The 26,235-nt window shown below is 43.0% G+C and overlaps 1 protein-coding gene across 4 annotated transcripts in view; it reads right to left on the bottom strand.

Annotated features, from left to right (window-relative positions):
• LOC144667848 (phosphatidylinositol 5-phosphate 4-kinase type-2 beta) overlaps positions 1–26,235 on the bottom strand; it is a 96,524-nt gene that overhangs the window by 45,667 nt on the left and 24,622 nt on the right. For 2 of the 4 annotated variants that reach the window (XM_078529369.1, XM_078529370.1), the window contains exon 4: positions 5,813–5,881. The exons of the other annotated variants lie outside the window; for them this stretch is intronic. In XM_078529369.1, coding sequence (XP_078385495.1) covers positions 5,813–5,881 — 69 coding nt within the window. The remainder of the gene's footprint in view (positions 1–5,812; positions 5,882–26,235) is intronic. 4 annotated transcript variants of the gene reach the window in all.

The raw sequence follows: 26,235 nt of genomic DNA, 5'->3' as shown, positions 1-26,235 counted from the left end.
CCTCATTTAAGACACTCCTTAAAACCTACCTCTTTGTCCAAGCTTTTGATTATCTGATCTAATGTCTCCTTATGTGGCTTGGTGTCTCGTACTTTGTTTTATAATGCGTCGTTGGACATTTCATTATGATAAAGGTACTATATAAATATAAGTTGTTGCTGTTGTTTTCTAAGCCAGCTTCTGACGTTATAGTTAAGACCTACCCCTGTTCTTTTGAAAGAGGCTGACTCCCCAGCTGGTTGGGAGATATGTCTGGCTCCTTCATCTCCCCCATATTGTACCTAATGTATCACTTCCAATACAGAAGGAATGAGAGTGGGGTTGCTGCCCCTCCTGGAACCTCCAGGAATTAAATCTCTAGGACACTGCTGTAAGCACCCAGGAGAGAAAAAAAATGACAGGATTACAAAATAGAAAGGGAGGTCATATGATGAACCTCCAGGAATAGATCCAAATAAAGTTGGCCATCCTAAACTAGAGTGGAACAAAAACTGGTGAAGATACAAAAAGACAAAACAGGCAAGAAAGGAGGCAGAGATGAGAGTGAGGCAAAAGAAAAATTAGAGCAAGGGAAGGGAGAGAGAGAGAGTGAGGAAGGTGAAGAAAGGGAGAGAAGAGAGTGAGAGGAGAAATGTTTGTGAGGTAGAGCGAGGACAAAGGGGAAGAAAGTGATTGAAAGAGGAGTGAGAGAAACAGCAAAGAGTGAGAAATGGAACTGAAACAGTGAGAGACAACCATGAGTGAAGGAGGCAAAAAAAGAATGGAATCGCAGAAGAAGAACCAGAAACAAAAAAGTGAAGGAGACGTGGTGGGGGGAAAAAAAACAGAAGTGAAAAAGCAGAATGAGAAAATATGCAACAGAGGCAGAGGTGAAAGAGGAGGGGCAGACATTATTTTACAGACTTATCATTACCAGTATCCTGAGTTTGAGGGTGCAACAGGCTGCAAGCTTTCTTGGTGATGACCAGTCCAAAAAAGGCCAAGGACCACAAAATCAGATAGCTCTGAACAGGTCGGACCTGTTTCCAAGAATGACAAATTGGCTTGAACCATTCCTCGAGTGGAGGCTTGTGGACAAGGCATGTGTCTCCTGTGTACCTACACTATTTTGTTGGAAGTTGTGGCCACAGTGAACAGCATTTACATTTTGTTAAGCTCTGTTCCACCAGTGTTTAAACTTTTTAAGCCCCATTGGTCACCCTCACTCTAAATGATCTTACCACTCACCATTTTACTTAACAGCAGTCATACTCTGTGGCCTTAAAAGGGACACAGATTCACGATATAATATTATAAGATAATATTCTGCAGCAACATTTATGTAACAAGCTATACAGGAAGTACTGGTTCAGCTTCAACTGGAGTATTGCGTCCAGTTCTGAGCACCACACTTTAGGAAGGCACGAGAGAGAGTGCAGAAATGATTCACGAGAATGGTTCCAGGGATGAGGAATTTCAGTTATGTAGATAGATTGGAGAATTTGGGACTGTTTTCCCTGGAGAAGGAAAGGTTGAGAGGAGATTTGACAGAGGTGATCAAAATCATGAGGGGTCTGGACAGAGTAGATAAGGAAAAACCGTTCCTATTGGTGGAATGATCGCAAACAAGAGGGCGCACATTTAAGGTAAATGGAAAAAGAAGCAATGACAACATGAGGGAAAACTTTTCAGGCAGCGAGTGGTTAGGATCTGGAATGCAGTGCCTGAAAGTGTGGTGGAGGCAGGTTCAATAGAGGCATTCAAAGGGGAATTGGATTACTATCTGAAAAGGAAGAACGTGCAGGGCTACAAGGTGAAGGTGGGGGAGTGGCACTAAGTGAATTGCTTCCGAGAGCCAGCACAGACACAACAGGCCAAATGGCCTCCTTCTGTGCTGCAACCATTTGCGAAATGTAGCAGCCATTTTGCACGCAAAGTTGCACAAACAGCACTGAGATAAAATGATTGGTGGTACTGGCTGAGGGAAGAATGCTGGCCAGGATACTGAACTGGCAGAAATCCTTTACATTACTCCATTCTCAGGTTAACCTATCTTCTCAAAGCTGACACCTCCAATAATACACTATATTCATTCAGACCCAGATTGAATTGTCAGTGTGGTTTGTTTGGTGAAACTCTAGAGTAGGGCTTGGAGCCATTTGACTTAGAGGTCACTGCCCTATAAACCAGACCAAACTGATAATTGGCTAGGGTTTCCAGGGACAGAATAAGTCAATTTTTTTCTTTCCTTCCATGAGATTCCAAAATCACAAGATCAATACCATGCCCAAGGTTCATGGAACCACCATAGAGATTAGAAGTTGATGCAAATCAAGTACTGATTAGGTGACAAAAGCAAAAAACTGTGGATGCTGGAAATCCAAAACAAAAATAAAAATACCTGGAAAAACTCAGCAGGTCTGACAGCATCTGCGGAGAGGAACACAGTTAATGTTTTGAGTCCGTATGACTCTTCAACAGAACTAAGGAAAAATAGAAGAGAGCTGAAATATAAGCTGGTTTAAGGGGGGGTGGGACAAGTAGAGCTGGATAGAGGGCCAGTAATAGGTGGCGATAGCCAAAAGATATCATAGACAAAAGAACAAAGAGGTGTTGAAGGTGGTGATATTATCTAAGGAATGTGCTAATAGGTGACATTAAGGGTAGAAAGCAGGACAAGCAAGGTACAGATAGCCCTAGTGGGGATGGGGTGGGGGGAAGGAATCGAAATAGGCTAAAAGGTAGAGATAAAACAATGGATGGAAATACATTTAAAAATAATGGAAATAGGTGGGTGAAGAAAAATCTATATAAATTATTGGAAAAAAAGGGAATCGGAAAGGGGGTGGGGATGGAAGAGAGAGTTTATGATCTAAAATTGTTGAACTCAATATTCAGTTCAGAAGGCTGTAAAGTGCCTAGATGAGGTGCTGTTCCTCCAGTTTGAGTTGAGCTTCACTGGAACAATGCAGCAAACCAAGGACGGACATGTGGGCATGAGAGCAGGGTGGAGTGTTGAAATGCCAAGCGACAGGGAGGTCTGGGTCATGTTTGCGGGCAGACCGAAGGTGTTCTGCAAAGCGGTCACCCAGTCTGCGTTTGGTCTCTCCAATGTAGAGGAAACCACATTGGGAGCAGCGAATGCAGTAGATTAAATTGAGGGACGTGCCAGTGAAATGCTGCTTCACTTGAAAGGAGTGTTCGGGCCCTTGGATGGTGAGGAGAGGGGAAGTAAAGGGGCAGGTGTTGCACCTTCTGCGGTTGCATGGGAAGGTGCCTTGGGAGGGGTTTGAGGTGTAGGGGGTGATGGAGGAGTGGACCAGGGTGTCCCGGAGGGAACAATCCCTGCGGAATGCCACCAGGGGGGGTGAAGGGAAGATGTGTTTGGTGGTGGCATCATGCTGGAGTTGGCGGAAATGGCGGAGGATGATCCTTTGAATGCGGAGGCTGGTGGGGTGATAAGTGGAGGACAAGGGGGACCCTATCATGGCTCTGGGAGGGAGAGGAAGGTGTGAGGGCGGATGCGCGGGAGATGGGCCGGACACGGTTGAGGGCCCTGTCAACCACCGTGGGTGGAAAACCTCGGTTAAGGAAGAAGGAAGACATGTCAGAGGAACTGTTTTGGAAAGTGGCATCATCAGAACAGATGCGACGGAGGCAAAGGAACTGAGAGAATGGGATGGAGTCCTTACAGGAAGCAGGGTGTGAGGAGCTGTAGTCGAGGTAGCTGTGGGAGTCGGTAGGCTTGTAATGAATATTGGTGGACAGTCTATCACCAGAAATTGATTAGGTGACTCCTAGCATGAACTCAAGACTTCACTGCTATTTATGTAGACTGGATATTAATCTTTAATCCCCATAACTGTGCTCACTGACCTAGGTTGGCTCCTTGTTCAGTGACGATTCAATTTTAATATTCTAATACTTGTTTTCAAAATGCCTCCATGGCCTCACCCCTTTGGCCCTACAATCCACTGAGATATCTGCACTCCTCCAACTGCGGCTAAATGCGCATCCCTGATTTTAAATTCTCCACCATTAGCAGCCCTAAACCCTGGAATCCCCATCCTAATTTCTCCACCTCGCTTCCTCTCTTTAACTCACTCCTTGAAAGCTACTCTCTGACCAAGGTTTTGGTCGCCTGTCATAATATCGTTTTGTGTGGCTCAAGATCAAATTTTGTTTGATAATGCTCCTGTGAAGCGCCTTGGGACATTTTAGTGCATTAAAGGTGCTACATAAATGCAGGTTGCCAGCACCGGAGGTGGGGGGGAAGCAATTTATTGGTGTCCTATCCCACAAAGGCAAAGTTTCTGTATCTGAATAAATAAAAAAGGTCACCACTCCAGCGAACTGGGAACGGAAACATTAGTGCAGCACATCGCCGTGGTGTCCGGGAGGGGCCTGAATTAAACAAGTTAAGGTAGTCTCAGGCTCAGTCCAGTTCTTTTAGCACACGTATCAACGTTATGCAACTGGGGATCTCCATCAAAGGCCACAAAAACATATGCTGCAGGAAAAGGAAAGTACCACAGTGATTCGTTCAAGGGGAGTTCTGAGACTTGGAATTAAAAGATGTGGACAGAGCACAGTAAAGTACTTCCACATTGCTTTTAATCAGATGCAAGGCTCTTTAAATAAAAAGTGCTTGATGTAGACAATTAATCACTCCACTTCCTGGCCCCAGTATCCCTCACCTCGATGAACACAAATTTAACCCATTAGAGCCTCTTAACTTGCAATGTTTCAGTTCCAATACGAAGGAATATTACCACTAAGACTACAGTGCTCCAAAATGGGCTTTTCTAGCATAGTGTTATCCAACAGAAATGTTGACTAGCCACGCAGTGACCAAGTGATACAGTTTAGCCACATCCACTAATTTTAGTAGATGCCTTTCATATGGTACAGACAGATAGACTTTATACATAACAATCATCTTCCATCTGGCCGGATTCCTTTCTCAAAGCTGAAAATTTGGGCACGACTTTAACAGACATACCACATCTCAGTGCTGGTTTTAGATTTTTTGCCCAGTAGTTGCGAACATTACTTTGGCTTTACTGGAGTGATTTTTGAGATTGCTGATGCACATGACAAGAAGCACCAGACCCGCCCTCGTTTCCTGCCCAAAGGTGGCCCCATCCTCTGTAGAGGACTGTCCTGCCCTCACGCCAGATCCGCCTCTCCTCTGCCTCAGCCTCACTGTGCAGGACATCGATTAGATACTTCTTTCTGCCTGTTGGGGCTGCCAGTGACTGGCTGGGTTTGCTTTCTGCTGTTGTCCTGGAGCGTTATTGTGTGATTGGTGATTGATCGAGAGCTGCCCAAGATGACGGCTCTAATGTTGCTGGTATTTCCATTGTGCTGAAGTCCATGTTTCCACCCATGGTATACACCATTATAGCACAGGACCAACAAACAGTTACCAAGGAAGTAAAGCACAGTCAGTGATTAAAAAGCACTCATACACTCTGCTTTTCATTTTACCAGCAAAAAAACAATGTTTGCATGCAAACGCCATGCAACCAAGAGCGACAAGAGCACATGCTCAAAAGTGGTGTCTATTGCTAATTCTTCGTTTACTAATGAGAAATGCAATTAGCCACATCTGGATTTTTAATTAGCCATACGTGGCTCGTGCCTAACGTATTGGACAAAACTATTCAACGTAAAATAATCTTTAAGAAATTAGTCATTAGGTATCTTGAAAGTTCTGTCTTTTTGCAACATGTTAGTAGCAAACCTCACATTACCTACAGAAGTGCATGCAGTGCAGCAGACAGGATATTGTGGTAAAGCACAGATGCAAGGTGCCATTTTATAAACTGACCTGGCGGACTAAGCCCATGTTCATTGTTACTTTATCCAGCTCCTGCGATGGAAGCTTTGACAAAGATCGCTATAAACAATAAGAATTGAAAAAAAAATAAACACACACCTATGCCCTGGGAACATCAACTGTGATCAGTAACAATGTCCCCAATTATGAAGCAACAGACAAAACACTTTAACAAGGAGAAATCAAAACCACATTGCAATCGATCAGATCCAACAAAAGCAACACTCCTCTCAACAGCCTCATTGTTCATACCAAGGATATCGCGAGTGTTATATGTACTGCAGCTAAACATATTTCTGAGACAGTAACCCATTCTACATTTAGAAGCCATCAAAAATAAAACAATAAACTATTATTTTATTCGAATTGCACAGTATATTTGCATACAATTGAATACAAAAGGCTGCAAAATGAAGTGCCCCAATAACATGGTGGGGTGGGGTGTCCTACATTTGTGCTTTCGTAGTGGAATGTTAAACGCTTTCAGTATTCAACCATTTACAATGGAAATGTACCCACACTATATCCCACCTCTGCTCTGGTCAGTTAAGTATCTGGAACTGCAAAAGACAGGTTAATGTTTGGATAGGACCCTTACCCCAAACTCAGGAAGGCTTGATGCCAGGCTCTTAACCTGTTCTTTTCCTGTTTGGGCAGTGGCTGACCTGTGCTTTTAATTTAGATTTCCAGTATTGACAATTTACCTTTCTGCAACCACTCTCAATGTTACACAGGAATTACCATTAACAGTGCTCCTATGCTCCACTACCCCAAATTTTGCAAGTCATAACCTCAATGCTCAGCTTCTTTCGTTATTCGTATCTTATCTCCTTCCTGTGGTGAGTAAATCAGCAGAATTTTTTTCCTTGTAATCTGTGTTGCACTTGTCTTCCAATTCCCATGCCTTGGATTTTTTAATTTTAATTTTGTTAAGAGCCAAATGTGGACTAATCCGATAATTGGGGACAAGGCTCTCCATTTGATCAGATAAAACACGACCCTCTGAGAGCTAACCCAGAAAGACGTCTGGTCATGATAATACCGGAGGCAAAGGGCCTCCAAGGTCAAGACTCGCTCCTCCAGAGCTGGTCTCCAGTTTCCCGTCAGCCGCATCCATCAGCTACTGCGTAAGGGTCACTATGCCGAGCGTGTTGGGGCCGGAGCCCCCTTCTACCTGGCCACCAACCTTGAGTAGCTGACGGCCGAGATCCTCGAGCTGGCTGGCAACCCGGCCTGGGACAACAAGACGACCCACATCATCCCCCGCCACCTGCAGTTCGCCACCTGCGATGACGAGGAGCTCAACAAGCTGCTGGGAGGGGTCATCATAGCCCAGGGTGGGGTTCTGCCCAACATCCAGGTTGTGCTGCTGCCTAAGAAAACCGGGCACCCCTGCAAGGTTTATGCCCGAAGGGGCGAGATCAGAAAAAGATGTAAGAGATGGTCACATTAGGGGAACTGTGCATTCACGAGGTAATTGTGGAGGGTATTCCCCATCTTCATTTATCAATCTGGAAAGTTGTAAAAACTCCACTCATTCAGCAACCAATTGTTTCTTAAAAGATTCCAGAGTTTTTGTTTCACGTACTCTTCCTGGAAGTATGTTCCACATAATGATCACACTGAGTTTTTTTTCTTTATTCTTTCATGGGATGTGGGCATCGCTGGCAAGGCCAGCATTTGTTGCCCATCCCTAATTGCCCTTGAACTGACCTTGCTAGGTCATTTCAGAGGGCAGTTAAGAGTCAACCACATTGCTGTGGATCTGGAGTCACACGTAGGGTCAGGCTGGGTAAGGATGGCAGGTTTCCTTCCCTGTAGGACACTAGTGAACAAGATGGGTTTTTATGGCAATCAATGATAGTTTCATTGATTACTGAGACTAGCTTTTATATTCGAGATTTATTATCTATAATAAATGTCCTCAGAGCATTAGCCTGGGTCTCTGGATTATTAGCCTAGCGACATTACCACTACGCCATCATCTCCCCCTCAAGAACATCCTGAAATCAGTCCTCATTGTACCTGTTACTAGCTTGAATACATGTCTCCTTGTCCAATTTAATTTGAAGTAATGTTACAGATGCACCTCTCCATTTCAGGAAGTAAAGCCCACGTTTTTCCATTGATAAAAACATTAGTGTAAAGGAATTTGCTTGCAACAGAATCCTACCTCACAAAATCTAGCCCTGTCCAACATGATATAAACACCTTTTTTTGAAAGAAGCCAGCTATGGTATAGAAATTTAACATAAATGCTGCCAGTATTTTACAAAATGCAGAGATATCTAGTGGCAGAAAACCGGTACTGCACCTACCACCTGAAATTGGACTGAAAATATTCTAATCAAAAGCAAAATACTGTGGATGCTGGAAATCAGAAATAAAAATCAGAAAAATGCTGCAAATCCTCAGGTTAGGAAGATCTATGGAGAGAGAAAAACAGAGCTAATATTTTAGGTCATCGGAAATGTGGGTGTTGCTATGATTTTCTGCCTTTTTTCCAAACATTATCAGGAGGTTAGAAAAATAGCCATGATATGATTGTGCTCGGCAGAATTTTCATACTTTGTGACACTGCATATGTGGAATTCTGTACTTATAAATTGCTCCAAATTTCTACCATGCAAGCTACTTTTATCCTTTTTCAAAGAAAAAGAGGATCTTTTCCTCCTTTCTCTGTCACTTCTCTCTCTCCATTCCTCCAGAAATCCTTGACGCTCTGCTTGGGTATAGTTTCCAGATACAGGGCACCATCTGGAACCCCCCCCCCCCCCCCCCCCCCCCACACACACACACACACACACACACACACACTCTACTTCTTATTCATGTGCAAGCAGACAGTCAGAGGTGGGAAGCATAGCAGCAGAGGAGAGCCCTGTCATTGCCCAACGTCCACATACTTACGTATGCAGCAGAAATCAATTGGCAGGGATCAAGAACAAGAATTCTGGTCGATGGCCCTGTCCACAACCCAGGAACATGTGAATCGATTGTGACGCTTGTACTGCAGTCCTAGCCAGGTTGAATTAGTACAGCAAAGACTGAGGGTCGAATGTGATCTGTATGGTTTAGCTACTCAACTGAGTCACTGGGGAGCATTATGTTTCTTCAGTCCTTCAATCCATTGCTAATAACTTATTGATTAGTAAGCATTACAATTATCACTATAACTAGGCTAAAAAAAAAGGGCAAAATTACAACTGCTTTTAATTACTGTGGGACAATCATATTCACTGCCTTTTAAAAAAATCAACGGACGAACTCAGGTAGAATTTTCTGACTTATCATTTCAATATTGCTGCAAAGTGAAAGGATGTTATAATAACTAGTATTTAATGTAACAAAACATCCCAAAGCACTTACAGAAACATCATGAAACAAAACTTGGCACTGAGATACATAAGATGATATTGGGGCAGTTGACCAAAATACTTGAGCTAGATTCTAAGGAGTGTGTTAACAGGAGGAAAGGAGAAGGTGAAGGGGTTTTGGGGTGGGGGGGTTATTCTAGAGCTTAAGGGCTAGGCAACTGAAGGCATGGCCACCAATGGTAGAGCAATTAAAACTGGGGATGCTCAGAGGTCAGAATTATAGGAACGCGGATAACTTGGAGATTTGTGGAGGTTACAGAGATAGATAGGAGCAAGGCGAGGGATTTGAAAAGATGAGCATTTTAAGATCAAGGCATTGTTTAACTAGGAGCCAATGTACATCAGCAAGCAGAGGTGTGATGGTGAATGGGACTTGTTGCAAGCAAGGTCATGAGCAGCACAGTTTTGGATGACCTCAAGTTTAGAGAGGGAAGAATGCAGGAGGCCAGCTACGGTGCACTGGACTAGTCAAGTCTAGGAGGTAACAAAAGCACAGATAATGGTTTCAGCAACAGATGAGCTGAGGCTGGGGCAGTCAGGCAATGTTATAGAATTGGAAATAGGCGGACTTAGTTATGGCATGATATGTGGTCAGAAGTTCATCTCAAGGTCAAGTATATTATCAAAATTCCAAACAGCCTGGTTCAGCCTCATACAATTGCCAGGGAGACGGACAGAATTGCTGGCTAGGGAACAGAGTTTAGCTTCGGTCTTCTCAATATTTAATTGGAGGAAATTTCTGCTCATCCAGTTTTGGATGTCAGGCATGTGGTCTGATGATATAGAGGTGGTGGAGGAGTCGAGGGAGGTGGTGGTGAGATACAGCTGGGTGTTGTCAGCGTACAATGAAAACTAAGTGGTTTTTTGGATGATGTTGCCGAGGTGGGAAATAGGAAGGGGCCAAGGATAGATTCCTGGGGGATCACCACAAAGATAATGGGGCAGGAAGAGAAGCTGTTGCAGGTCATCCTTTGACCAGAATTAGACAGATAAGAATGGAAGCAGGTGAGTGTAGTCCACCCAGCTGGACAACAGTGGAGAGACATTGGATGGTGGTGTGGCCACTATGCCAAAGGCTACAAGCAAAACCTTGCATTAGCATACCTGCCACACACGGAACCAGGGAGACGATGAATTCACCTTCAGTAATGAGCACAATTGCTCAATTTGATTGCTAAACATTTGATCAATTTTAGCCAGATCACTATCTAATCGATTGTGGTGTGGGGAAGGCAGAACAAAGATATTACATTCAAAAACCTCGGCAACCTGTTCAGTCTAGCCACCCATGTCGAAATTGCGTTTCTGTGAACATCAGAGGAGGTCAGGATCAGGCTGAGCTAGGTTAGCCATCACTCACTGCTCAGGCTTGCACACGAGTAACATGGCTTGGGAAGCAGGTGCCTGGCACCCTGTGATGTGTACCCCAAGGCAGAGCAATTGTCTTCAGAAGCAGAGACTAGACAATTACAAAGGCAGGGAAAAAAAACAGTACAAGTGTTTTACTATAATCAGTCCTAACTGAGCAAACGTAGGACTCATGAGGTTAAGCGGCCTACCTTGATTCTAATGCTGTCATAACAATTATCGCTCATTTGCTTTTGGCCCTTGTTTGGATGTCTCGTGTTCCATTCTTAACTGAATCCCACTCAAGAGGGCACAGGAGGATGCAATAAACCATTCATTCACTGCAGCTATACTAAATATTTGGTTCTCAAGTGTCACATTTCAAATCATCAAAATTACAGGTCATTCACCTTTGTCAATGTGTAATGAGGAACAGTATACATGACTTAGAGTGGGAGGTGGGGGGTGGGGGGGTACCGGTTAACTCAGTTGGCTAAACTGCTAGTATGTGGTTCATGTGCTTCAGAATAGCGCCAACAGCACAGGATTCCATCCCCGTTCCAGCTGAGGTAGACTTGGGACCTGCTTCCTCGCCCTGCTCCATTGTAATTCATGGCATAAGCTGTGGTTTGGCAATCCTCGAATAATCGAGGATGCTATTTGTAGAACATGGGAATAGAGGACTGAGGAACAGGAGTAGGCCATTTGGCCATTTCAGCCTGCTCTGCGCCATTCAAATAAGATCATGGCTGATCTGGTTATGGTCTCAACTCCACTTTCCGGTCTATCCCCTCCATAACCCTCAACTCTCTTGTCTATCAAAAATCTAACTCACTCAGTCTGCAATAAGTTCAATGACCCAGCCTCCACTGCTTTCTAGGAAAGAGAATTCCAAAGACTAACAACTCTCAGAAGAAAACTTTTCCTCATCTCCATCTTAAAAGGGAGGCCTCTTATTTTTAAACTATGCCCCCTAGTTCCAGTCCCCCCCCACAACAGGAACCATTTTCCCAGTGTCCACCAAATCAAATCCTCTCAGGATCTTATATGTTTCAATAAGGTCATCTCTCATGCTTCTAAACTCCAATGGGTACAGGCCCAACATGTTCAACCTTTCGTCACAGGATAAGCCCTTCATCCCAGGAATCAGTCAAGTGAACCTTCAAGATGCAAGACTCTAACGTGGGGCAAAACAGGAAAAATAATTAAATTCCACATCAAAGTTACAAATTTCCCATTTACTTCTGATCTAATCTTAAATGAGTAAAACCATAGATGAATGCAATTAGAATCTCAGACCAAATTCCGTTCTTTAATCCGGATCAGATAATAATTTGCTCCCAGGAATGTTGTGCAAAATGGTGCACTGAACATCAATTTCACTGCAACTTTCAAGACTTTAATAAACCTTTGAATTAGCAGTCACCACTAAACAGTCTGATAACTTTCTATGCAAAACTTGATAAACCAATGATACGAACATACGAAAGAGAAGTAGGCCATTCGGCCCCTCGAACCTGCTCTGCCATTCAATAAGATCATGGCTGATCTGTTTGTATTTCTAATTCCACATTCTCATCTACCCGCGATAACCTTTGATTCCCTTGCCTAACAAGAATCTACCTACCTCTGTCTTAAAAATATTCAATGACCCCGCCTCCAACGCCTCTGAGGCAGAGTGTTCCAAAGTCGCACAGCCCCCTGAGAAAAAATTTCTCCTCATCCCTGTCCTAAAAGGGTGCCCCCTAATTTTAAAATCAATGCCCCTGGATCTGGATTCACCCGCAAGAGGAAACATCCTTTCCACGTCCACCTTGTCAAGGCCATTCAGGATCTTATATACTTCAATCAAGTCAGCCCCCCGACTCTTCTAAACTCCAGCAGAAACAAGCCAAGCCTGTTCAACCTATCCTGATAGGACAACTCACTCATTCCAGGTATCAATCTAGTAAACCTCCTCTGAACTGCCTCCAACGCATTTACATCCTTCCTTGAAAAGGAGACCGAAGCTGCTCGCACCATTCAATGCCCCGTGTAATGAAGCATAACATCCTTACTGTTATGTTCAATTCTTCTCATGATAAAGGATAGCATTCCATTAGCCTTATTAATTATTTGCTGTCCTAACTTTTTATGACACATGCACTAGAACACCTAGATCCCTCTGTACCTCAGATAACCATCAGAATGGCTACCATCAGCACTATCTATTATCAACTTGGAGATTTAAAGTTGTACACTGCATAAAGGCTAGTGTTAGTTTGTATCATTGATGCTACATAGAGATAAATACAGATCAATTTCACTATAATGAACCAGGAATCTAGTGAACACCCCTGTTTAAAAAAATCCCAATGGCAACACTTGACTTTTTCTATTGGAGATCAGCCCCACCACAAAGAACACTGAAGCGTGAATGACCTGGATACAACACTGGAAATCCAGCTGAGACTGGTTGAAAGATAACCTATTGTAGTTTGAATCCCGCATGATGTATGTATTATTTTGTATGATAAAGTGGCCACCATGCAAACTGAAATGAGGCAACACCAATGAGAAACCAGGCAATGTGCGGGGAGATGGCAAGCAAGGGATGCTTTTTTTCCTCCTAAAGCAAATCCTCAAATCATCGATTATTTGGACCAAAACTGAAAATTGCAAGTCACAATCTGCAAAGAATTTGGCTTAGCAAACAGCACTGCTGGAAATGTGTGGGTCGAAAGGGAACAAAAAATTATGTCTGCTGTCGCCGAAGGCGAGATATCAATCCAGAGAAAACAAGGCCGTGCTGCAACTCAGAAAGATTTGGGGAAGGAGTCAATCGTTAGCTGAAACTAGCGAGAAAGAGTAACATTCCTGCAATGTTTTATGCGTAAATGCCAAAAGTTTTGCCTGTTCAAATGAATAGCTGGATAGCCCAAGTGGTGGCATGACTTAAAATTAAAGGCTGTAGGCAGCGAAAGATTGGAGTTAACAGGAGGTGGCTCGGTATGGCTGACGGATCAGTCCAAGTGATATTTATAACATACAAAGCTGGATCTAGCTGTCACATTTTCTATGTTATATTACAACAGTGACTTTAACAAGTACTTCATTGGCTCCAAAGAGCTTTGGGTTATCCTGAGGTCATGGACGATGCTATATTTTTGAACGTGTTAAAAAGATAGAAACATAATTGAGAAAGGCACAAATAATATGAAGCAGTGTACACTGTTTAGTGTTTATCATAAAATATTTAATTCAAATTGATCATTTTTTTATTTTTCTGATGCAGCATGTTAGCAAATCCAGCCATAGCGATTTAACAATCTTTTCTGTGGATCCCTGAGGGAATACGTTTTAATGAAGTACGCTTGTGTATAGACACATACAATATACAAAAAACAGGTGAACTTCGGAATGTCAATAAAGGTGATTTGCCACAATACTGGTCAAATATCTTTAACTAAACAACAGGGTTTGTCTATCCTCCCTTGCACAAACAAACTCCAATCAGGAGAACTGATCAAACAAGAGGTTCATGAAACAATTATCTAAAAGATCTAAACTATCACATGCTGCAATACAGGATTTCACAAGCATCACAACCATAAGAGGCTCATAAATGGCTATTCTTATGGTGAAAGAATGGATATGACAGAGTCACTAGTGTAGTGTTCAATTATAACATGGGATTTCACACCCCACCCCCCACCCCTGATGATGCCAACTTGGACTATGGCACAATTACTGCACCCCTCCTATATCTCACACAAGTGGTCATTATTTTCCACAGGTGAATCTACACAGCGAGCATTGGCAGGCTTACCACAAAGCAAGCAGATCCCTTCTCATCCAATGACAACACAGGACATGCAGCGCCCACTGAACAAGAATTAACAGTGAATGATCCTTCCCTTTGTTTTCAAAATTTCCATAGCCTCACCCTTCCCTTTCTTGTATCTCTTCCAGCCTTTCAACCCTCTGAGGTATTTGCACTCCTCAAATTCTGACCTCTTGCACAGTTTTAATCATTTCACCATTGAGGCCATGCTTTCAGATGACTGGGCCTTACGCTCTGGGATTCACTTCTTAAACCTCTCCACAGCCCTTCCACTTCTCCTCCTTGAAGATTTGCCTTAAAACCTATCTTTTGGACCAAACTTTTTTGGTCATCTCCTCCTAGTAGCTCCTTATGTGGCTTGCTGTCAAAGTTTGTTTGATAATGCTCCTGTGAAACGCCTTGGGACATTTTACTATATTAGAGTCACTATATAAATGCAAGTTACTGTTGATGTAGTCTGGGTGCTGTTAAAGCACTGCACTTGAGACAGGCACCAGATCAGCTGAGTCAGCATTGGATGGACCTCCATCCATCCTGGTCTGTGCTCCTAATCTAAGAGAGACTGTTAAAATCCATTCTGGAAAAGATTATGCAACTCCGGAGTTTAAATGAGCAATAACTAAAGGCGACAATCACTGACTATTTTTAATGGAGTTAGTCAAAACCTTCCTAGTTACTGAACACACCAATAGTAGTAGCCAGATAGTGCAACTGTTTAGTCAAACCGGAAGATTGCTCACAGTTCCAATTAAGACAGAGAGTTCCCCAGAATTAGTATCAATGGTCCAAGGTTACAATGGTTGTTATTAAATTTTTGTTTATTTTTCTCCATTCCTCAACTTCCTCACTGGGCACTCTTCTAAAAATGTGCCTGGCACCTTCCAGTAGTTTGCATAATTCATCATCATGCGGTTACAGACAGGAAACGTCTGCAGGCTATTCCACTGCTGCGGGAGTGACAGCCGTATCCAATGATGCTCTCACAATACAACCTCAGATGAACACTTTCCACCAGCAGTGCATGGATAGAGGCTGGAGCTCTGAAAGGCTTGTTTTCTCTGAGCTGCTTCATGATTTTGAAGGCAGTCATTTAACTTTTTACACAATTGGCAAATTTTAAGAGCTCCATGCGGATACCAGTGAAAGGCAATATTGTAATCATGATAACCACTTTCTTCGACCATGCCTCTATCTCCACCCCCTGCCCAAAACCAATTTCTCCCATCTCATGTGGGTTTTGACATCTGTGGCTCGTTGGGTGGCATTCTTGTCTGAGTTAGAAGGTTATTGGTTTAAATCCCACTCCAGGAGCTTGGCCACAAAATAGAGGCAGACACTCCATGGCAGGACTGAGGGAGTGCTGTACTTTGGAGAGGCTGTCTTTCAGGTCAGCCATTAAAGCGAGGTCCAGCGTGCCCTCTCAGGTGTCCCTGCCAATATTTGTCTGTCAACATCATAAAAACAGATTATCTGCTCACTATCTCATTGCCATTTGTGGGAGCTTGCTGAGCACAATTTTGGCAGCCACATTTCCTACATCATAACAGTGACGACTTCAAAAGTACTTAATTGGCTGTAAATCATATTGGGATATCCAGAGGTTGTGAAATGCGCCTAATAACTGCAGAAACTCTGCTTCTCTCTTTGTACTAACACTGTCTTGACCTGCTGAATGCTTCCAGCATTTTGTTTTTATTACAGTAATAAATCTACTCAAGTGGCAGCAGCAGCTTCATAATTGCAATATTAACTCTAAACATTTTTCATAACATTAGCTCTAAATATTTAAACAATAATTTGAAGCAAAAACTAATTCTGCTCATCGTCAGCTCTTTGTTCCCCCTCATTCTTCCATTTTCAACTTTAATTACTTTATTCCTCACCTAATATGACCGTTCTCTATTGATTTATCTTAAATAGACAAACCTTTAATCTCTTTTTTTACTATTTCTCATTTTCCACCTGACAAAGATCTGATCTGAAGGTGGGAGAAACTTTTTCTTTTTTTTTTAAAAAAAAACAGCATTTTGACAAAAGTTTCACTGTCAAAATCCCAATGTTTCTGCCCTCTGCACAGATGTAGCCTGACCTGCTCAGTGTTTCAAACATTTTCTGCTCATTATTAAAAAAAAGGAGGCTACAATTGGCTTAAGCCCAGCTCTAAAAGCCCTATTTTAAGCAAGTTGAAAGCCAGGTGAAAGTCAGAAAAGCTGAAGTTTTTAACATGACTCTATGCATAATCACACCAATGTGTTAAATGCTTGAAGTGGGAAGGGGTGTGTAAAAAAAACAAGCAAATTAATTCTGACAGCTCACTGGGTAAAAGTGACCTCTGACAAGCTCAACAGGCATACCTCAATCAGTTACATAAAAACAGGCATTCAGAAAAACAGGCATTCAGGCCAAATAGACATGCAATCCAAGTTGGATTTGAATATGAGTCCAAAATCAAAGATTCTCCCTCTGATACACTGTAAATCACCCCGTTTGTAATCTTTCCCTGGATTCTATAGTCCTATGGCTTTGAGGATGATGAGGTCATTAGTCACCGCACTTTAGTCCCTGCGGAGAATTGCCAAAAAAAAACAACCACTTTTACATAAGTCTCCTGAGATCAATTTTACAGAAAACAAATAAACTAATGCAGCTCATTGTACATTTTATAATGCAGTGAATTTTGATAGCTTATAAACAGAACCATGCATAGCTGTATTGTGGACAAATTCAGTTTGTAGCATTGTGTTACAATGCTCTCCCAACTTACACCCTCCACCAACTTGAACTCATCCAAAATGCTGCTGCACATATCTTAACTCAAATCACATTCTGTTCACCCATCACTCCTGTACTTCCTGACCTATATTGGCTCCTGGTCCAACAACACTTCAATTTAAAACTTCTCATCTTTGTTTCAAATCCCTTCATGGCCTTTCCCCTCCGTAATCGCTGCAGTTCCCCCACCCCCCCCATCCTCCATCCCTGACATCTCTGTGCTCCTCCTATTCTGGCTTTGCGTGCATCTTCAGTTTTAAGCACTCCAGCATTGGCAGCCATGCTTTCAGCTGCTTAGGCCCTAATTCTGGAGTTCACTCCCGAAACTTCTCTGCCCCTCTCCTCCTTTAAGCTACTCATTAAAGCCTACTCCTTTGGCCAAGCTTCTGGTCACCGGCCCTGATATTTCCTTTAGTGGCTCAGTGCCAAATTTTGTTGCTGTGAAGTCCTTGGAATATTTTACTACATTAAAAGGTGCTATGTAAATGCAAGTTGTTGTTGCGCTGGTGGTGTTATTGGGTAGAATCTGCCTGGTTTGTCTCACTTCTGGAAGGCATGACATCTTGCAGCCAGCTTGAAGTTGTAAAGATGTAAAGCAAAACCTTCCGGAAAATAGAATCATAGATTAGGAGGGAAAGAGGCCATTTAGCCCATCGAGCCTGCCCCAGCCCTTCCGTAGAGCAATACAGTTAGTCCTAGTCTCCCACTCTTTGCCCATATTCCTGTGGCTTCCTCTCCTACAAGTATTTATCCAATTGCCTTGTGAAGGCTACCAATGAGTCTGTATCTACCTCATTATCAAGCAGTGCATTCCAAATCCCAAAAACTCCTTGGGTTAAAAAAAGTTTTCGCTCAGGTCACCTCTTTTTTTTTTTGCCAATTACTTTAAATCCATGCTCTGTGATTATCGACCCTTCAGCCATTGGAAATAATTTCTCTTTAGCTACTAAAACAAAAGTAAAATACTGGGGATGCTGGAAATCTGAAATAAAAACTCTCTTTAGTTACTCTGACTAAAGCCTTCATGATTTTAAAAGCCTGTATCAAATCACTTCTTAACCTTTTTTGCTCTAAGAGGAACAACCAGCTTTTCCAATCTCACTTCCTTCTTTCAATTGAACCAAATTCCATGGACAGCTTAGAGTCATGTGGAGTTACCAAGGTAGTTGACAAGCTGGAAGTAGGTTAGATACTGCATTCTGTTGACCTTAACCACACGTATGACAAGGCATCGAATGAGAAAACTACTTTCCCCACAAGGAGATGTAAAAGAAAATTAAAACAGAATTACCTGGAAAAACTCAGCAGGTCTGGCAGCATCGCTGGAGAAGAAAAGAGTCGATGTTTCGAGTCCTCACGACCCTTCAACAGAACTTCTGTTGAAGGGTCGTGAGGACTCAAAACGTCGACTCTTTTCTTCTTCACCGATGCTGCCAGACCTGCTGAGTTTTTCCAGGTAATTCTGTTTTTGTTTTGGATTTCCAGCATCCGCAGTAGTTTTTTGTTTTTAAAAGAAAATCAAGACAGTTGTCGTATAGTTCCTCTAGAAAACAGCCATAGCAGCTGGCTCAGGCAATGGTTTTATTGTAGACTGCCTCAATAGAGGTAGTTATGACCCACAGAGAAAAGTATGGGAGAAAAAGCTGAAGTGTAACCAGCTGAGAGGGGGATGGGAAGCAGTCAGGATACATGAAACAGTACTCTTGAAATTTGGACAGAAAGCAAAAAAACAGTATATAATGCAATATCAAGACCAATCTCACTATTTTAGCCCCCTCCCTCCAAGGATCTGGAGTATTATTTCGTGGATGCTCACAGTTTTCTTGTATCTCATCTAAGTGGGTTCTTCAGGTGAGCCCTTAAACACTTAATGTCCATAGATCATTGCGAAATTTTGTTTCAGTGGTGGTGTAATAATGTGAGCAACAATGCACTGCAATGCATAGTATCACTGAGAAAGGAATGATGCATAAAAACATTTAGTAATACTTACAAAATCAAAAAAAAAAATTGTGATCTCCCTTTCTCATAACCATAATAAGATGATAAGGCGTCGGAGCAGAAGGATGTGTTCACACACTAAATATTAAAAGTAAGCCTCCGATATTTGGGGCTATTTTTCTGACCCTTCAGCTCACTGTGGCTGGATTCTCCTTCAACTTTAGCCACAGCTGCATTTCATTTCAAAAACTAATCCATTTCACATGAAAACACTTGTTGCTAAAGTCTAACTACACATCACAGCTCTGCGACCCTGGTTCCCCACACCTCAATTATTAATATTAAAAACTTTTAAAGCAGAAGAAATTATGACTGTATTACAACAGCAAAGTCTTTGCCCTGCATTCAAAATGTATTTAAAGCTGGGTTTTAAATTTTGCTGCCATCCAATACACAGGGCTGACGCAGATAGCAATACCTGATAACACCAAGTCTCCTGCAGTCTGTATGACAGGCAGAGAGTATCGGAGGGACTTGAAGCTCTTCACTTTGTTGAGATCAATAGATTTGTATTTCCTGGGAGCCACGGTGATCAGACAGATCCCCGGAGCAGAGAAATTTGAATCGACTGGAGCCAGTGTGTCCTGCTTTTCCCATATTTCTCCCACCCCCACCAATGCTGTGTCTCCCTCTCTCTCTCTCTCCTTACGTGCAAATGGACTGTCAGCCTGGGGGTGAGGATTGTGGAGGGAGGGTTGATCATGAACAACAAGTTGAGAATAATGACCACACTGGGATGTAGCACTACACCAACATAGTATGTCCATAACAAGTTACTTCTGCTGTGAAATTCTACATTTTGAGTATACAGGGACTCAGACTGATTTCTAAAGAAAGGCTCACTTGAACCTATCACTGGCCCTCTATCCAGCTCTACTTGTCCCACCCCCCCTTAAACTAGCTCTTATTTCACCTCTCTTCTATTTTTACTTAGTTCTGTTGAAGGGTCATTCGGACTCGAAACATTAACTGTGTTCCTCTCCGTAGATGCTGCCAGACCTTCTGAGTTTTCCAGGTATTTTTGTTTTTGTTTTTTCACTTGAAGCTATGTCCAGCTTGGATGACACAGCCGTTTATCTGAACCTGAACTGGACCTGAATCTGGACTGGAAAAAAGGCTGATCACCAAGGCCATTTATTTCAGGCAGCTTTTCCTGTTCTGCTCCCAGACTGTGCCATTTTTTCTAGCAGCATTTGTTCAGCAGTTGCCAAATTTGGTGCTAAGAGCTTCTGCCCAAGTGGCATTCATCCCCTCTCACCCATACAACTTTCTCCACAGTGACAGATGCTGAGATACAAATCACCGAGCAGCAACTGCAGTAGCCCTTGCAGCTGATTTAAATGACCAGTCACATGTGGACCTAGACATCAAAAGAATAGTTGATCGTGAAGGAGAATGCCCAGATCACTCCAACGAAGCAGATTCCTACCATCAGCAGGATTCCACTGTCTAACACAAACCGCATGACCCCACCAGAAACAAGAACACAAACTGATTTTTCACCCCCCCGCCCCCCTTCCAATTTCCACTGATATAGAGGGATATAGGATCGCACCAAGTCAACTGCAGAACAGGAGCAACAAACTCAGTGCCAGATGAGAATCAAACATGAAACCTCCCAGTCTGTATGGTTAGGGTTCCACACCAAGTGAAAACTTTATCCATTAGTTCAGAAGTTTCTAAACCGTGGCCTTGGGCATCAGTCCACAAAGGAATCCTATATTTTTTTTTAAGTTCATTCACGGGATGTGGGCTTCGCTGGCTGGGCCAGCATTTATTGCCCATCCCTAGTTGCCCTTGAGAAGGTGGTGGTGAGCTGCCTTCTTGAACCGCTACAGTCCATGTGGTGTAGGTACACCCACAGTGCCATTAGGGAGGGAGTTCCAGGATTTTGACCCAGTGACAGGCGATATATTTCCAAGTCAAGGTGAGTGGCTTGGAGGGGAGCTTCTAGATGGTGGTGTTCCCATCTGCCCTTGTCCTTCTAGGTGGTAGTGGGTTTAAAAGGTGTTGTCAAAGGAGCCTTGGTGAATTCCTGCAGTGCATTTACATTTTTAAAAAATTAATATGCTAATTCTTGAATTTTGTGAGCATACAGGTTTGGAAAGGGTGGCTCTTAGCACTGTTGCTCATTGATCGGGGTATCCTAAATCAGATCACTAAGATGTTACATAGAATTTACACCACAGCAACAGCCTATTTGGCGTGACTAATTTAGAGCAGTGTTTATCCTCCCTCTCTACTTCACTAACCCTATCAGCATATTCTTCTGTTCCTTTCTCCCTTATGCTTTTTTAGCTTCCCCTTAAATCCATCTGTGCTATTTGCCTCAGCTTCTCAGTGCAGCAGTGAGTCCCACATTTTAAGCACTCTCTGAGTAATGAAGTTTCTCCCAAATTCTCTAGTGGATTTATTAGTGACTATCATATTTTTTATGACCCTCTAGCTTTGGGTTCCCCAACAAGTGGAAACAATTGTCTGTCTAACCTTCTGAATCTTTCCCATTTGGGTGTGATATAAAAATTCAGAAATTTATAAAAAAAACATCATTTGTATCAGAAAAAAAAAATTACCAAAAAGTTATCAGATTGTTTTTAAAACCCAACAAGTTCGCTAATATCCTTCATGGAAAGAGCCTTGCCAGGCTGGCCTCACCAGTGTGGATCTTAGTTATCCTCTGAAACTATCAAGCAAGTCACCTCAATTGCACCAGATCACTACAAAGAATACCACACAGACTGTAGCAGCTCAAGGGGGGGGTCATCACCACCTTCTCAGGGCATTAGGAGTAGGGCAGTAAATTCTGGCTGTCCCAGCAATGCCGACATGCTAAGAGTGAAGTGAAAGAAAAATGCAAAATTAAAGGGGGTAAATGGATTTAAACATCCTATGCAGGCAGCATGCGGACAAAACCCTTGGACCCCCTTGCATTAAGCCAACCACACTGAGAGGTGGTCTTCACCAAAAGGCAATCTAAACATCCACCTTCGACCCAACTCCTGGATTAATCTCTTTTGTCATTTAATCTACCCTGTCTTCCAGCCTATCACAGACCTTCACTTTTATTCTTTTTCTCCACTCTCCCCGCTTTCACTTGCTTAAAACAGGTTCCATTTCTAACTTTCCCTAATTCCGATGAAAGGTCATCATCCTGAAACACAGGGCTAGACTTCATCACAGAAGCAGGGGGGCAGCAATGTCACATTACCAGTCAGGGTGCCATTCTGCCGCCGGCCTACTTTCAGAGAGGTAGCTTCTGGGGGTGGGAGGGGATTTGGAAGCTACCTGCCCGCTGGAGGATGGCCAATTAAAGTGCTAATTGTTGTCATCTGGATTTTCCAGACAGCAGAGGGGCCCCCGATGTGGCTGCAGCCCATAACTGGAAGCCTGACAGCCTCCCGGCGGCAGGCCAGGAGAGCCAGGAGTGCGTCCTTCACAGCAGCCCAGCATGAATCTGCTGAGCTGTGAAGGTTACAGCCACGGCCTGTGGAAGGGCTACCCCTCTGCAATGATGGCCTGGCAAGTGTGGCCACAGTTTATTTTGTGGGATATTTAATTCTTCAGATGGTACCTCCAAGTTGGGGCACCCTCGCAGACCCCCAGCCTGCCTCAGCAACGCTCACTTCTCCTGGTGGGTCTATCAAGGCTCCAAAGCTGCCAACCCTCTGACTGGGCCTTCAGCATTGCGAGCCCATCCGCCATCCTTAACTGGACAGTGAGCTTGGGGGTGGCCAATTAGGAGGCCACTTCACAGAAGATCACTGAGTTAATCTTGCTGTCGGCTAGTATGGACTCGGGGTCCACATTTGATCCTGACATCAGGGTCCAAAACCTGCAGGAAAGTCCAGCACGTTGTTTTTGTCTCTCCAGAGAAGCTTCTAGGCCTGAGTATTTCCAGCATTTTATCACAGATTGAACTGTCGATTAATTTGGCCCAAACAGAAGTCAGTTCATTTGTTCTCTCTGTTGCGATTGCCTGGGGAAAATCGCTTGCCCTTAAGTTAGTGCAATCAGAATAGCCATGATATAAACGGGAGAGTCACACTGGAGCAAAGAACGAGTGTCCTTCAGAAAATGATGTTCAGGGATCTTGCTGCAGTTATTTTGGAGGAGCATTTCATTACCTGTAGCCCACACTATGGCAGATATCAAAAAGAAGCAGAAGGATAAAAATAAGCAGTTGCGCCATCCAAGAAAAATAGAGGTCATGCAACCATTACAGGTTTCACATAACATGCAAAAGTGCTGAGTGTTTCCTCAATCCATACCTTTGACAACCTTAAGGTGCTACTCTCTCAATTAACTATCACAAGACCAGGGAGTGCACACATCGTCTTTTTGTATCACATTGCCATCCACCAGCACATGACGTGACACCAATGCCACCACTCAGAATGGGTTCAGAGTGAAAATAATTCTGTTGAATGTAACCCTGTTGCAAATTCTTCTTCTTTTGGCTTCTCCTATTTTACTTGCAGTTGCCACAATGCTAGTTGATCACCATTCTCCATCTCCTCCTGTCAGTCACCCATTTCTCTTCTAATCCCGCTGTGCTTAAGTCTCTCGCCACCGCATCTTTCCATCTGGTCTTTGGCCTTCCTTTTCTCCTTCTTCCTGGCAATCCCATCTCCAACACTCATCTCCATGTTCTCTTTCCCTGCACAACAGATGACCATACCATTTCAATCTCTTCTCAGCTACTCTCATTAATGTTTCCACAATCTTCACTGACCCCCTGATGTGCTGGTTCCTGACATTGTCCATTCTCATCATTTCAAACAACCATCACAAGAAAACAATCTCATTAGTGTCAAGTTGTTTTCTTCTCTCTTCTTTATGTTCCCAAGTTTCTGCACTATATAACAAGGTTGGTTTCTCACAACTGTCTTGTAGATCCTTCCTTTCAGTTTCAGTGATATCTTTCTATTATATAACACTCCACAGCTCTTCTTCCAATTGCTCCAACCAGAGGTAATCCGTTGCTTCATTCTTTTTTATTCATTCATGGGATGTGAACGTCACTGGCTAGGCCAACATTTATTGCCCATCCCTAACTGCTCTTGAGAAGGTGGTGGTGAGCTGTCTTCTTGAACCGCTGCAGTCCATCTGCTGTACGTACACCCACAGTGCAGTTAGGATGGAGTTCCAGGCATTTGATACAGTGACTGTAAAGGAACAGTGATACATTTCCAAATCAGGATGGTGAGTGGCTTAGAACATCCAGGTGGTGGTGTTCCCATCTATCTGCTGCCCTTGTTCTTCTAGATGGTAGTGGTGGTGGGTTTAGAAGGTTCTGTCCAAGGAGGCTTGGTGAGTTCCTGCAGTGCATCTTTGAGATGGTACACACTGCTGCTATTGTGTGGTGGTGGAAGGAGTGCATGTTTGTGCATGGGGTGCCAATCAAGGGGGTTGCTTTGTCCTGGATGGTGTCAAGCTTCGTGAGTGTTGTTGGAGCTGCACTCATCTAAGAGAGTGGAGAGTATTCCATCATACTCCTGACTTGTACCTTGTAGGGGGCAGGCACTGAGGAGTCAGGAAGTGAGTTACTTGCCGCAGGATTCCTAGCCTCTGACCTGCTCTTGTAGCCACAGTATTTATATGGCTGATCCAGTTCAGTTTCTGGTCAATGGTAACCCACAGGATGTTGATAGTGGGGGATTCAGTGATGGTAATGCCATTGAGTGTCAAGAGGCGATGGTTAGATTCTCTCTTGTTGGAGATGGTCATTGCCTGGCATTGTGTGACGTGAATGTTATTTGTCACATGTCAGCTCAAACCTGGATATTGTCCAGGTCTTGCTGCATTTGGACAGGGACTACTTCAGTATCTGAGGAGTCACAAATAGTACTGAACATTGTGCAATCATCAATGAACATCCCCACTTTTGACCTTACGATGGAAGGAAGGTAATTGATGAAGCAACTGAAGATGGTTGGGCCGAGGACACTACCCTGAGGAACTCCTACAGTTATGTCCTGGAACTGAGGTGTTTGACCTCCAACAACTACAACCAAATTCCTTTGTGCTAGATAGGGCTCCAACCAGTGGACAGTTTTCCCTGATTCCCATTGACCCCAGTTTTGCTCGGGTTCCTTGATGCCACATTCAGTCAAATCCTGCCTTGATTTTGTCATGAAAATATAATAATTTTCAGAATATTATTGTGATTTATCGTAAAGGCAGGTTAATAGTTGGGTTTGGATAGTGTGTGTGGGATTTAATTGAATTGGAGACAGCTGGTCTGGAGGTTTTGAGCTATCAAGAGGGACGCTAGGTTTGAAATGCTAAATACGTAAACATGGCTAAAGTTTTAGAATGTGAGGTGTGAAGAACTTTGCATTTTTTAGATAAATTAGAGTAGTTTGAATTTCAAGAAGATGGTAAGACTTAGCCAGAAGGAGTTGAACCAAACAATGTGTTTATTTTTCCCAAAGGATAAAACTGATACTATGAAAGGATTTATATTATGAGAAAAGTAAAGTTGCAAAAACATATGGGAACAATGGAATTTGCATTAAAAGGGAGAAACATGTATAAAGGAGATGAGGTTATGTGTAAGGGAGAAGGCATTCTAAGATCTAACAAGTGTGAAGAGCCTCCAGCCGCTGTGCATCAAGTTGCTGTCTACAGGAACCGAAGCTAAGAAAACTCACTTTGAATATCGCTGTCAGGGTAATGTGTGCTTTGCCTGGGTCTGTTTAAATCTACTTGTTTTTGCTGTTGCCTTAATGGAGGTGTAACTGGGAGCCAGATTGATTAGGAGATTTAGGAATTATTATAATAGTAATTTGCAGACCTATGTATGTGTTTAAAATCTTTTATTTTATTAATAAATGTTTAATTTAGTTTTGTAAAAAATCCCTAAGTCTGGATAGACTTATTACTATTGAATTCAAGGCACTCATCTCGAAATAAAATACAAATTGCAAAATCATTGTGACCACGTGATCAAGTTTCCCTCGTGGATTTGATCCACCTGGCACACATCATCTGCCACGTCATAATGTCAAGGGCAGTCATTCTCATCTCACCTCTGAGCTCAGCTCTTTTGTCCATGTTTGAACTAAAGTTGTAATGAGGTCAGGAGCTAAGTG

The sequence above is a fragment of the Cetorhinus maximus genome, chromosome 25, assembly GCF_964194155.1.
Source record: "Cetorhinus maximus chromosome 25, sCetMax3.hap1.1, whole genome shotgun sequence".
Lineage (NCBI taxonomy): Eukaryota > Metazoa > Chordata > Chondrichthyes > Lamniformes > Cetorhinidae > Cetorhinus > Cetorhinus maximus.
The sequence above is the reverse complement of the archived record's forward strand: the minus strand, read 5'-3'. Positions and strand labels throughout refer to the sequence as shown.